A 14,553-nucleotide genomic window follows, 5' to 3' on the forward strand; every position below is an offset into this window, starting at 1 on the left:
GGCTTCTAGATTTCTCAAGCCTTACTTCAATTTGTTCAAGGAGTTTGCATGAAGATCCAATTCAAAAGCAAAATACTGATCATGGCACCACCCCATGAACTACTAACTGTACCTGCAGGTTTGTAATGGGTTACCTGCTAATGTTAACAAAAATGCTTTGTGCTATTTGCATTGGTATTATGACAGGGATCTGTCAGCTTTTCCAGCCTGTTTAGTACACTCAGTTTTAACGATCACCAGTTTCTGACAGTGTCCTACAACAGAGAGAACACCTGAGCAGTTTTTCTTCTGTTTCACTATTCCCAATTTCCTAAGCTGTAAACATATCCTCACTACTGGAACGGACAAGTGTTCTTCTAAGAGACCTTTTCCAGGTTAGCAGACAGTAAACCACCCTCCTCAAAAGCAAAGTCATTTACTGTATAACCTCATGTCTCCCTGCAGCATTCCCAGCATGAACCAGAAAGCCAATAAAACTGAAGTTTGAAGAAAAAAAACCTCAGTTAGCCATTGATTCTGAGTCTGGAGATAGATATGCTCAGGCTAGTGTTGTATTTCCATGTATTAGCAGGTCTTTTAACACAACAACTACTTACTTGTTAAAAAAGGGTTCGATGAGTTCTGATCTAGCTGACACATGGTTTCTCGGGGGGCTGAGGAATGAACCTGAGGAATGAAGAATAAATTCAGTACATAACAGGCAGCTACAGGCAGCACTGAGGAGAAGGGTTGGAAAAGATCACAGAGATACCTAGGAAATTAGCCATGGAGATGAAGCAGAGTCCAGTGATGTAAGCATCATATCCTGCTTCGTGGAGCTGTTCTGCAGCTGTGTCATAACTTGGAAACCCTTCAGCACTTTCTGAGGAGAATAAGCAGTTTATGAACATGTATTCACAGCAGACAAAGACAGCCCTTAGGCACACACTTCTTTGGTCAGAGCATAACATCGTTTGGGGAAGTGTATGCAATTTTCATTTCAGGAGTCCTTAACAAAGCAGTTTTGTTTGGCACTTTTAAATAAAAACAGGTTCCTGGAACAGAAGCTCCTTCCTATCAGAGAGCCATTAAATCCAGACCTACTCAGCCAAACTGGAGCATTAATTCTAAGACAATGACAGAAGGATTCCCCACACAAAGTAATTTTTTTCGGACTTGCATTTCCAAGAACAGACACCGAGGCTACTTGACAACTTTACCATCACCCTGTTTGCTAAGCATCTGATTGACCTATGGTTAGATTTCCCAAGGTATTTAAATGCTGTAGATGGAACCAAGTGATTAAAAGATGTCTCTACAGACAAACAGACTTGGTGTTTATGTGCAGACCCTGAGAAGTATCCCTTGAATCACCTCTGAAAGTGGAAACCCTAACAGGTACTTCTCTGGGAAGGGCCTGAAAGTGCCCAAGCCTCAGTAACAGGAAACATGTGCACATCAGACCTTTTTCTTCATCATTTCAATTTTCCTCTGCTCCCTACCTCGACCTTAGTTCACCTCTGTAGCCCCTAGAAAGGTGCCTCATTTTGGACCATCCTTACCAACTTTAGGAGGGCTGAATGGAACCTCTTTCAAACGCTTTTCCAGTTCTGCTAGTGATGTATTATTAATGATCTCCTGCAAGAAAAGGCATCGTTAACTGTCAGAGCCAAGCACATTCCCCCTGAAAACTGACATCAAAGAGGATCAAAAGAGCATTTACTGCTGCCACCTCGTGTTCTCTATGGATGTATACACAACCTCACTTCAAACCACTGCAACCAGAGAAGTTTGGCAAGACAAGTTTTAAGAAGTTAACTACCCTCACCTATAACATAACGAGTCATAAGCATTTATTAACATTTTCCAGAATTACTGATGATGAATTATGCCAAAGTAATATTTCCATTTGAATCTGATTCCATGGAGGAAGGGAAAAGGCAGCACAAACAGCAAGGAAAACCATCCTAAGTATTGCTGGTAACACTCACAGACAGTCAAGATGAGTATTGACATGTACTTGCTGACTGGACATTCTTGAATTTTCAAAGTGTAAATGCTGCCAAGGTGATACAAAGACAGTGAAAGAAGCCTGGCAATGAGCAAGTTGCTCCTACACTGCAGCTTAGCTGAGATTTGTGAATCTAAATATGCATGAAATAAAAAGTCACAAAAATATACCCAGATTAATATCTTAGCCAAGTTCTTCATCACATATATATTGTGGGTCAGTGCAAGGGAAACAGGCAGAACCAATAGCAAGAGGGAACAAAACATCTCATACCACCTATCTTAATTTGCCTGTAATCTTTGAGAACCAAAGCTCCTTTGGTTCTAAATCAAGACATCTGTTTTTACTTATCATCAAGTCTGCAGACTGAAAAGTTACCAAGAGCTCAGCACAATGAACAAGCTCAAATGGTGCATTAATTTGGCATCCCAAAGCAGCATCTGGTAACAGTAGCCTCAACCCCAATCTGCTGCAGAATTACAAATGTCAACATAACTGTCCCAAATATCAAAGCTGTGCAGCACTAACAGCTTTCAGAACAGCAGCCTCTGTCCTTGGCACAGGAGTATGCAGGACTGACCTGACAGGACCTGCTAAGTACATTTTAGTAAGACTTTCTGTCATTCAGTGCTCTGGAGCCACAGAGCTATGCAGAAACAGAGATGCTGCTTCATCAGCATGTTCTTAATTAATCCAAAGGCCCCCAGGAAAGCAGGAGAGTATGAACATTTATCTCAGAACTTCTTTAAAGAGATAAAACTTTTGCTGCAAGAGGTTTTAAGAGAAACCTGTGATTTTTTTCTCCTGCTGACCATCCACTGAACATCAGGCCACAATGGAACCTGATGATGAACAAGAATTTTTCGAGACAAATCTAAGTCAGCATTCACAGCATTCTAAAGGTCTGAGTATAACAAGCAGTTTCCAGATACTATTTGTTCATGAACAGCACTTTATTTTTATCCTGAGCAGATATGCTATACTACATGAAGAAAATAATCAACTAATCACATTTTAGTTAGCAAAAACTCTACATGTTTTGGAAATCAAAGCTGCCAAGTTACCTTAAAACTTCAAGCACAAAAGTCACTGGGAGGAAAGTAAAAATCTAAAAAACCTAAATCTAAAAAACATGCTAAAAATTTAGTTTAGATAAGGAGTAAAGAAAAATCATCCTTCTACAAAAAAAGGAGTATCACAGAAATCACTCTTAGACATTTTTCTCTGGAAAGAAATAGCATTTGTTTCAAAATACACTTAATGCAAGTTTTATATTCCAATTATTCTGTAGTATTATCTTAGCTTACCTTAAAAGGCTGTGTACTTGCCATCAGTTTGGTATCCAATAACCTAGAAACAAGGTAAGAGGTAAATAAGTAGAAAAGGAATAATGCCCATTTTGCCAAATCCTCAGGAATATTCTGGTGTATTAGCTGGGAAACAGCAGACAACCCTACTGAAAATCACTGTGGGATCTCAGAACAGCAAAACATTCCTTGGCTTTGTTCAGCATGAGGAAGGACAGCAGCTAAGCAACAGCAAGAGATGCAAACAACGAGAGGCAAATAAATCTTGTTCCAGATGCAATGCAGATTCAAAACAGCAAACATCATGTCCCAACCAAGGGAGCAGCAAAGGTGCAACTTTTGCCAAGGAGCAAACCAACAGCACTGCTTTTCTGAAGAAAACAAAGCTCAGGAATACTTTAAAAACTGTATTTATCTAACCTGATCTCAGTTTGAACTGCTGGGTTACAGGGCTAGGACATACAACATCAACTTGCTAAAACTACACTAAACCAGTTGAAAGTCTGAACGAAGAACTTACCGGGGAAAGACACAGGATGTCACTTCCTTGAACTCACTCAGGTCCTAATTTAACATTAAACCAGAGATAAAATCCAAGTCAGTCAACTGTTTATCAGTCTGTGGGTGACAGATAGCAGTAGCTACAATGATCCAAACAGCTTTGAAAACTGAGATACAGTAAGTGATTCTCACCACGTAAGAGATGTATTTGTCAGCATTACCATAGATACCACCTGCAATTACCCAGTACAGACTAATTATTTCTGATTTGCCTGTGATTAGTAATAAAATGTTTCAGCCCTTCCAATACCCTTGCCTGTTACATAACTTAGACTGCTTTAATTTCAGCTGTGTTTACAGTTCTACTTAAATCTCCCACCATTTAATACTTCAATGCAATACAAACAATCACTGCAGGTACATGTTACTGCCTACAGGTTTAGATCTTCACAGGCACAACTGGCAATTGCTATGTTCCAACACCATCCAAACAGGTCCCCAATTTCTTTTTCCCATCTTATCAAGTGTCTCCCAAAACACTGAGGACTGCAAGCAACATAAGATCATGCAGACAATCCTTCCAGTGAGACCTTTGGCTTCTTCAGACAATGTTCTTAGTGCCAACACACTGCTTAGTTGAACCTAACTGTTAGTCATGAACTGCCAAGATTGCCCTGCTGCAGTCATCAAAGTGTGCTTCCTCTGGTTATTCCAACATTACACCTCTCCACCCCAATGGACATCACCCTGCTACAAGATTTATCATCATTCTGTTAAGTGTACTATATTAGATGCAAATACATATTCCCATTTTGGAAACTACAGGTCAAAAACACCACATAATTATGCTGAAGCTCCAAATCTTAACATGCCAGTCAAATCTACCTGCCATTAGCCAAGCAGTTTTGTGAAGGACTAACAGAGATGAGCAAAACGTGCAGTTCCAATGTTTAATTTGAACATTTTAAAATGTAAAGAAGAATTCAATCCAACTAAGCTTTGTGCATAAGGATTTAAGAAAATTGAACACTACCCCAGAAGTAACAAGTGGCTTTGTTAAATACTTCTCTGTGCTTATTAGACTGACCAATGCTTCCATTCACGAGGACATGTGGAGATAAAAGACAAATACATTATCTGAAGACTCAAAAGCTCACTCACATCAGGCAGAGGACAGTAGAACTGGTGTATGGTATGCATAACATCCAGCAGCATATTGTGCCCAATAACAAGTTTGCCCTGTGAGAAGAACATTAAATGGTTAAAACAGTAAATTCCAGTGGTGGCCATGGCAAAGGCAGCACAGGAAAAACACCTAACCCAGGTGCTAGCCTAGGGCAGCTTGGAACAAGTGCAAATCAAACCTCCCCATTTGCTCTCTCCCTGCCCCACACACTCCTCTGTTTTCTGAGAGCAGTCACTACTCCTCTACTCCCAACCATCCATCACAGCCTTCAGCTTATCTTCCAAAAGTAACAGCAAAAGAATTCTTTCTCTGAATTACTTATTTTTATTTACAAATAAAGGTGTATTCGTCACATAACTTACAGAATTAGCAATGGCATGAACAACTCTGGAAAATCCTACTGCATCATTCAATTCCTCCTGCAAGCAAAGATTGGAACATTAGTGAAACAGAAATACAAATACTGACAAAACTGTACCTGCAAACTGGCAAACACACCTGGTTTGACTCAAACTGTTTCTCACACACATCCAAGAACAGACCACAGAGGAAAGATCAATCTTTGGAAGACACAAGAGGTGAAAGCAAGATGCTGCTGACAGAATTGCAGTGTCATATGCAGCTCTAGTTCACTGTAGAGGAGGCTAAGTCACAAGCTGCTCTAGAGGGTTGCCCCTGGCCAGAAGCCAAACAGCCTCTGCTTTTTGCTCACTCCCCTCACTCAAAATTCCAAAGCAACAAGACTTGTGGGTGAAGATAATCCAAGCCCACCCTCCAGCCTGCTGGCTTTGGGGGGAGGGTGGCAGGGAGAGCCTTGACACTGTGCAAGTGCAGCTCAGCAGACAAAACACATGTATGGTATCACTGCTGGGTCAGCCACAAATGCAAAGCACAGCACAATATGCTACCAAGGGTAACCCAGCCCAGCCAGGGCAGAAACAGCTGCAGTCAGTTCACTGTCAGTACTTATCCTTCAATAGTGCTCAGCAGCTTTTAGACTGCAAACAGCTCCAGATGATGCTAAAATTAACCTACATATCTTCAGCCACATTTTTTACATCTATTGCTACAGATGCAACAGGCTGAATCCTGATTGTTATGCCTATTAAATCAGATTGTACTTTTATGCTAACTTTGAGATTGGGAAAGAAACATCCATCACTATTTACATAAACAAAGCCAAGAAGAAACATACAACCACAACATTATATAATGAGAGTTACACATTCTAAACTGACTCCAATTGCTTTGGGAGGATCTGACTACAACACATTCTTTTTTGGTAACAGATTTTTCTTTTTCAGGTCTATGGAAGTAATTTCTGCCTTGCTTTATCCATCTTTATCCAACCAGAAGTGAAATTCAATAAAAACATTCACTGTTATTCTAGTTCAGTTCTGAATGCTGCTAGTCACAGTGAGTAATACACCCAGGCAATGCTTCAGACAGATCTGCTCTGGTAGTACACTGTCCCTAAGTTGCCTTCTGGAAAAAAAAGAAGCCACATTAGTTAAAGTCTCTGTTAGATACCTCTTTTCCTTTCAAAAAGCATTCCCCAAGTATTATTTGTTCCACCCAACCTGATTTTGTCTTGAAACATGGAAAGACAAATTACTAGAGTCTGAGCAAGAATTCCCACAACTCAAAGTCTTACGACCTCCTGAAACTTGCATCAGACTGTAATCAAAAATACAAAGTCCCATAAACAATGAGAGTGCCTGAATACACCAGGCATGAGCTTCTGGTTGGCTTGTTCCCACAGCACTTGTGTGCAGCATGTTTCTGTCCAGACAAGTCAGATTAATTGTACAGGACATTAACTCAGGCAGCTAAGAGCAATCAGGCTTTTGTACAACAACACTACTCCAAGAAAAGACTGAGTATGTGACAACTTGCTCAATAACTTCTACAAGAAACTGATGTTTCCTATTACTAGGCCACACTTCTCTGACAGAGCAGGTTCATATAAGGAGGAATTCACTGTTCCACAATATTAGTTCAGTATTCCACAGTTTGTCTTCTTTATTTTTTTAAAGTGCCTTACAACTCTTTCTGTTCTATTGCAAAACTGAAGTTACCTGGCAGAATCTGGAAGATCAGTTTCAGCCAGTCACAGCCAAACAAAGGAAACACTACCAAACTCTACCCCACAATTCTTCACTACTGACTGAAGTCAGAGATTCTCCATCTCCCTTTCACCTGAACAAATGAAATGGAACTCACTTACCTGTTCCTTTGCTTGTTTCTGCTGCTCTCTTCTCTTCCGCTCCTCCTCGTCTACCTTACTAACAACAATATATCTCTCTTTCTAAAACAGAAAATGCACAGTTTGAGGAATGACTGAGAAGTTCTTGTTTAAGACCACTACAAGTTTCTGTGAACTTACATTGCAAGGCAAATTGTCATCCCTCAGCAGCAGTTACTTGGCAACACGACTGCTCCTATTGTAAGCACCACTTTATCACCCACTCCCAAAAGCCTTTGTCAGCTTCATCCACCAAACCTAACTTCTCTTTTATTTCTCAGGAAAGGTTATCAGCCTTGCCTTGCAGAGAGTTTGTTTCCAACATCTTTCACAATCAGCATTTCACAAATACTGAACATCTGATCCACTAAATCTTCAAATACCTTTTAGTATCCTTTAAAAAAAAACCACTAAGCCACACAAGCACATGTTAACACTCCATATACTGGTCAGATTTAATGGTTAGAAACTAGTTCATTGCATTCCATTTTACATGTTTTGCATTTGCACAACAAAGCTCAAGTTAGATCTAAAAGTCAGGAGAGTTGGTAAAACTGAGAAATGCAATTTCCTTTCAACAGAACCAATGTCAGAGGCAGTAACAGGCCGAGTTACCTTATCTGACTCCAGGGTTTCAACATGGATCCCTTTGGGATACCTACAGCAAAACAGATGAAATGTTAATTTGGCATTTAGCATATCAAACTCACAACAGTGACTTCATGTTTCATTATTAATGTAAGTCTTAAATGCAAAGAATTTATTAGAAGTTTCTTTTTAATTTAAAATAATGACAAATTTGAAGCAATAAACTAATTTAATTGGTCTCCTTACATTACCTAGCAGCAACTAGTACTAAAATGAATTACCTTATGTAATTTCCCATCCTATTGCTGGGGAACCTCTAACTTCTCATTTCAGTAATACTAAGCAGACATCACCTAGATATTTCATCATGATCTAGGATCTTTGCTTCCAAGAAATCCCAACCCAAAACACAGGTGAGAATGCTCTCCTTTACTTGCAGCCACACCACAGCTGCTTTGGAGACTGCATTCCCTTCATAGGGCACTTATTTTAGCACTTACAAACAACCCTGAGCTTTCTGCTAACAGGACACTCAAATGGGAGTTACTAACTCAACTGTCACTGCCTCTCTCCATCACAACCACATTTAATTTCCAAAGTAATGCCACACACAGAGCCACAGAACATCCAGCTGATAGCAGAGTCAGGGAATGTTGTCTTTTACTGCTTAACCAGTAGCAACTACTCTCATCTTCCCATGACAATAAACTAACCACAACTGTACAACCAGTGCAGACCCAGCATGTTTCCCTGTCCTCTGGCTATTCCTGAAATCAGTGCTGGACAACACCTACCCAAACACTGTTGTGTCCTCTCCACTCTTTCTTCTCACACAATTTTGAGCCTGCACCTCACTTACAAGCTGTCTCATGTCACAAACCTTGGATGCATCAAAACACTGATGAACAAGAGAACACTTTGATAGAGAAAATGACCTGTGAAGAGTTCAGGACACGAGGGAATCAATAACCTCACTGTTTTCTGCTTCAATTATCTCCATGCCAACTTCACATTGGCTTTCTCTCACCAGCAGCCACACACAGTGTACTCAGCTGGATTCAGGTAAAGCAACACTGCTGAGTGTTAAAAAAACACAACTCATGACCACCTTCTTCCACCCACTGAGAGAAAGGCAAGGGGACATGCCAGACAAATATAGCACTGTGCTACTGGAAGCTATAGATACTCTATCCATACCTTAAAAAAATTCACACTGAAAAGTTCTTGGAAGCACCTCTGGCTCTTTTCAGATTAGCTCTTGAGCTCATTTCTGAGATTCCATTTGATAGAGAGAAGCTTTGTATTCTCCACTTCCAGTGTAACTAGCAGAGTGCCAGACTCAGTGCTCCAACACCGAATTAACCAAATACACAAAAAAAGACTTCTACTGTGTTTTCCACATTTCACTAGTGCAGTCAGAACAATCTTACTCTACACCTCAGAGTTTCTCCTAAGGCCTTCAGGGATATATTTTGGCAACAGAGTAGGTTATCAGAAACACTTGGCATCTAACAGAAAACTATAAACACCCCAGTGCCTACTACAGAACTACTCATTTTCCAGGGGATGTGGTGGCTGCTCCAACCCTGGTGGTGTTCAGCCCACGCTGGATGAGCCTTGAGCAACCTGACCTAGTGAGGGCAGGGGTTGGGACTAGAGGATCTGTGAGGTCCATTCCCACCCCTAAATTCTATGATTCTATGAAATTCTATCATTCTATTCAGAGCTTTTAGATAGAAATGATTAAATCAATACAAAGCTTTGAAATATTCAAATGAATCATCACAAATAAGTGCAATGTAATTCATCTTTGGAACATTATAAAAGTCTTCTTTTAAAGGAAAAGAAAAGTCTAAATGAATCACCCCTCAGGTAAAGTAGATCAGATCTTACCAAGATTTCTTATCAAAATACTAAAAATATACAGTAAGGCAGTATTACCAGTAACTTACTTCCAGCTCAAGGTCTGATAAATTAATTTCCTTTGAAATCTAAAACCAAAAGACAATTGTGTTACTAATAATCCTCTTACAGAGTGTTTCCAAGTAATGATGTTCAGTTAAAGATTTTTAAAGCAAGACTCACTGCTACCACAACCTGTAGGCCCAGAAGGGTTTTCCTGAACTCTGATGTTCAGTTACCAAGCTGCAAAGGCATTTACACCTTATCTTCTCACACCAAATATTCCGTAGTCATCATCACTCAGTACAGATACAGTGATGATACCTCACCCCCAGCTTCACATGTTCCACTATCTCTATATTCAATTTTTATCTACTTCTTAAATTGCCATACTTCAAACATCTACACTCCAAAGCTAAACAGAATTTTGGGCAGGAGACCTACTAAAACAAGTCACAGCCTGTCAAAGCTGTGAACAGCCAAAAGCCCAATAAATTTGAAAGGTTTGTTTAGAAAATGCACTCCAAGGCTTCCTCAGCATCCAAAATTTAGTCAAATGTAGATTTTGCTACAGTCAACCCAAGTAAAGATATTTTTCTTCCTTGCCACTCCCCTATTTCTGTCTGACCCAAAAAAGAGAAATTTTTACAGGACAGCAATTTCAGGCACTGACCCTGTACAAGGCTCCAGTTCCAAACTTTCACTTTCTTCATTCTTTAGTAAGTCTTCTATCTGTTCCCTGGAAGAAACAGGTTATTTGCTTCTTTACCTACTGTTTTAATTTTTGGAAGTTTACGGCTCTTCCCAAAAGACAAGGAACACTTCATAACAAAAGAGCAGCATTTTACAACCAGTGAACTAAAAAAAAAATGGATTCAACATACGAAAATAGTAAGGTTCACATTTTACTTTCAACATCAGAGGATATGAAGCAATTTTACTCACACTACTTTCTCAATAAATTTTTTCTGATCTTCAGGAATTGTTACAGGACACTTGGTGGAATTGGGAGACATGAATGACAGAGATCCTGCACCATTGGCTTGAGAACGTTTCTCATCGTACTGTTCCCTCAGCTGCCTTTCTTCTTCCTGGTTTAAATATGGAATTCCTAACAAAACCAACAAAAACCAGAAGCTTATCAGAACTGGAGACAAATTAGGGAGAGAGCAAATTGCTGTGCAGGGATTTAGCAAAGCATTTGCCACTGTTCCAGCCCTGATGGCTGAACACAAACCTTCCCTTTCAGCCATTTGGTGTAGATGCCACTAGCTGTGTGTGTCTGTACAGGCTTCCTTCTAGCAGCTGGTGCCACTGCACTCTGGAGAGCTACATGGATCATCTGCACGAGGCATGAGCTTGAGGACTGCAGAGCTCTAGATCTCAGTCACAAAAATATTTAGCATTCCTCTCCCTTGCTCTCTGCATCACTTGATTAACAGAGTGCAGCAGCTCCCTAATTTCCTATTACACAGGGGAAATTACTACTACTACTGGTTACTCTCTCCATTCAGCTTCTGCCACTATACAAAAATAAACAGCCAAGCACTCATGTCATTCTATTCTGTTCAACAAGGAATTCCTGGAAAGGGAGTTAGTGTCAGCACAACAGCAGATTGGATAAGAATAACTCAAGAACTTCACTAACTATTAAGAGGATCATGAATTCCAGCCCTTTGTGCAGAAAATGATGAAAGATGTTATCATAAATTTTGAAGGCACTGAAAGAAATTTTTTAAAAAACAAAAAAACCCAAACCAACTCACCGTTGCGAAAAACCTTATTAAAATCAAATCCTTGGTTTGCTAAAAAATCTATGCTTGAACTCTGCAACAAAAGAAAAGGCTTTAGAATTGGCAAAAGCACTTGTGGCATAAAAGAGCAGTTCAGTTATTTTCAGGTTTTTTTAAGTAATTACACGAAGTCCAAAGTCAAGAGCAATCAAGTCTGTGACCCTAAAGAAGCCACTAAGAGTTTAGGCTATGCTAGTTTTATTTATTTTCAACCTCTGTAAAGTACAAGAACAATAAATACACTAAAGGATAAAGATGAAAGAACAAGTTATGTGCAGAGACAAAACTCAAGAAAGCAAAATGTAGTTTAGGAGAACAAATTCAAGACCAGAAAAATGGTGGCAATAGCCTGGAAAGCAATGAAAGTGAGATAAAGAGATGAGAATAACGCATCAAACACAAAAACCAAGGGAACAGGAAAGTTCAGAGAGAAAGGGAAAACCAACCAGAATCATCCTGCTACATTTGGAACATTATCTCCAATTCCAGAAACCACACAATGTAATAGGTGACAAGACTGAAAAACTCAAGTTAAAGATGTTCCCTTAAAGCTCACTTTTAAGGACTGCTCTTAACTGATATTTAATCCTTTTATAAGGAAAAAACCAAACCCCAGAAACTCACATTCTTCTATATTTTAACTTAGCTACAGGTATACCCTAACCAAACAAAAGCAAACTTGTTTTTCTACTCACCTGACAGACAAACTTGACATCAGGTGAACTTCTGTTAAAGGGTTTTGGAAAAATATAGAAATTGAATGACTTCATTATATACCTGTGGAAAAGAGGAGTTGTGTGTCAATGCAGCTCATCAGTGTTACTTTAGAAAATCCTCAGTTAAGCAAAGAAGGATAAGAGAATAACATACTTTTCTTCTGTGTGATCGTATTTAAAAGTGCAAAGGCCAAACTGAAAAAGCAAAAAGTCCATGGAATGCTGGAAAGGAAAGGAAAACTTGGCATGAGAATGAAACTTGTACACCTTTAAAGATTACCAGGCTGCACCCACATATGATTTCTCTCCATTTCAAAATCAAGTAAACTGAATCTCCTTAACCAACCTTTGCTTTGGTGGCAATTTTAAAGTAAATAGACTTTTTTCACCTAGTTTTCACCCCCATTTAATCACCTTCCTATTGCCCAAAGGTGATTTGCAGTATGCACTTCTACTACATAACCAGACAAGAACTGAGGGAAGTCCCATCTCTCTCTCCACCTGTTGCTCACACACACCTAACACACTCAATTTCCTTCTCACTGTTCATTCCCACAGTGAGAAGAGGCAGTGAGGGACAGGGGCTGGTCACAGTTTTCAAATATATTAATAATACATTCAATATTCTGCTAATCCACATGCCTAACAGTGGATACCATGACAGATGTACTAGCACAGTCACCAGGCACTTTACCATCATGGTCTCTAGCATTTCACAATTGTTGGATCAACACTGGAAAGGTTTTTAACACTACTGCAAGTATATGAGAAATTAAACAAGTACTGAAAGACTTTCTCCTCCTGAGAGCCAAACTCCTATTTTAAACACAAAGAACACAAAACAGTATTCAATTCTCTAACAGGGAAAAAATAATGGGTGACAACAGGGCATTGAAAATTAGTGCTCTTCACTTGAACATTAAGGTCAAAAATACCAATGAATCGAATTATTAGCTGTTAAAGTGTTAAGAAGGTGACAACAAAGAATTTGGGCCTGGCTTCTGCTACACCAGACCTCTGAAAATGATTAAGAGAGACTGTGCCTGCAGAGCCTGATTGTCAGCTACTCTGAAGCTCATAGTCAAGGAGAGGTAGTTTGGGAAGGACCCTAGTCCTGGTGGAGTTTCTCTGTCACTGAATTTCTCTTATCCCATCCCCCTTTGAACTGATTGATTTTAACACTCTCAACAACCTTTAACAAACTCTACTCACTCTTGTATGAGGAATCATCTCTGTCTGCCTGTTCTGATCACGACTTCTGCAAGCTTAATGCAACACTCCCCAATTCTTGTGCCAGCAGGCAGCAAAACAAGCAAACCCCATCTGCTCTGTGCAACTGTTTTAGACCTGAGCCACATTTCCCTAGGTTGTCTCCACTATGAGCTAAGGAGTTCTAACCTTTTCCCAGCACCTTCGTTTTAGTCGATGTAAACACTTTACCTTCTTAAGTTTCTGGTACCTTTCTTCTGGAGTGTCAAATCCATTGGTTAATGCACTAACAGAAGGCCCATCACTGATTCCTGAAAAAGTACAACATATTTGGCTTTGGATAAGCTTTTCAAAATTGGCCACAGCAAAGAAATGAAACAATTGGCAATTTAAGAAAAATGCTTTCACCTAAAAGTACATATTAGAATTGCTTCAGTTGAGCCTAAAAGCCACAGATTTTAATGGCAGTGTTGTAGCAGCAAAGCTCTTCTGCAGAAGTTCTGTCATTCTGGTTCCTACTCAGCATGTCAGTAGCATGCAAAGACCTACCAGTAAGTAACATAATGTAGATGGGATTTACAACACAATGCAGGATCAAAGCCAAACTAAAAATGGGAGGATTGTTGTCCAGAATTTCATTGAACAACTCAGTCACCTTACACAATACATAACAACAACTGTATTCCCCAAGCACCACATCCAACAAAACCTTGACCACACTTAGGTTCCACAGATGACTGAACTCTATTCCCAACCCAAACTGCCCATTAAACCATCTCTCTGATGCACATACCCTTAGGGTATTCCAAACATTTTCCCATCCTGACACTTCCAGGGCCTGCCTTATTTATCCCATGGATTTCATGACATAGATAATACCTTTTTTTTCCCTCATCTGCAGCTGATCATCAGTTATCATACTGAGGTGTGTATGGGGATGGAGTAGAAGCAGCAAGAGCACGACAGGTACCTGACCAAGCCTTGCTGCTGCACCTGTAACCAGTGGTTTAACCACTCTGTGGTAGCTTTAGCTTCACCTTTTCCAGGTGAACACTGAGCCACATTACACGAGCCCCGAACACCCCCAGGTATCGCCACCCCCTCCCACCCCCAAAC

At 39.9% G+C, this 14,553-nt stretch overlaps 1 protein-coding gene across 1 annotated transcript in view; it reads right to left on the reverse strand.

The window, feature by feature from the left end:
* PARN (poly(A)-specific ribonuclease) overlaps positions 1 to 13,749 on the reverse strand; it is a 39,065-nt gene extending 25,316 nt beyond the window's left edge. The window contains exons 1-16 of the mRNA XM_009084833.1: positions 13,669 to 13,749; positions 12,383 to 12,450; positions 12,208 to 12,289; positions 11,486 to 11,546; positions 10,665 to 10,830; positions 10,393 to 10,458; positions 9,770 to 9,808; positions 7,845 to 7,887; positions 7,212 to 7,292; positions 5,347 to 5,403; positions 4,960 to 5,037; positions 3,818 to 3,861; positions 3,298 to 3,340; positions 1,542 to 1,617; positions 752 to 862; positions 597 to 666 (exon numbers count right to left, since the gene is read on the reverse strand). Coding sequence (XP_009083081.1) covers positions 597 to 666; positions 752 to 862; positions 1,542 to 1,617; positions 3,298 to 3,340; positions 3,818 to 3,861; positions 4,960 to 5,037; positions 5,347 to 5,403; positions 7,212 to 7,292; positions 7,845 to 7,887; positions 9,770 to 9,808; positions 10,393 to 10,458; positions 10,665 to 10,830; positions 11,486 to 11,546; positions 12,208 to 12,289; positions 12,383 to 12,444 — 1,079 coding nt within the window. The 5' untranslated portion in view covers positions 12,445 to 12,450; positions 13,669 to 13,749. The remainder of the gene's footprint in view (positions 1 to 596; positions 667 to 751; positions 863 to 1,541; positions 1,618 to 3,297; positions 3,341 to 3,817; positions 3,862 to 4,959; positions 5,038 to 5,346; positions 5,404 to 7,211; positions 7,293 to 7,844; positions 7,888 to 9,769; positions 9,809 to 10,392; positions 10,459 to 10,664; positions 10,831 to 11,485; positions 11,547 to 12,207; positions 12,290 to 12,382; positions 12,451 to 13,668) is intronic.
* Between the last annotated feature and the right edge of the window lie 804 nt (positions 13,750 to 14,553).

The sequence above is a fragment of the Acanthisitta chloris genome, unplaced genomic scaffold (genome assembly GCF_000695815.1).
Source record: "Acanthisitta chloris isolate BGI_N310 unplaced genomic scaffold, ASM69581v1 scaffold11951, whole genome shotgun sequence".
NCBI lineage: Eukaryota > Metazoa > Chordata > Aves > Passeriformes > Acanthisittidae > Acanthisitta > Acanthisitta chloris.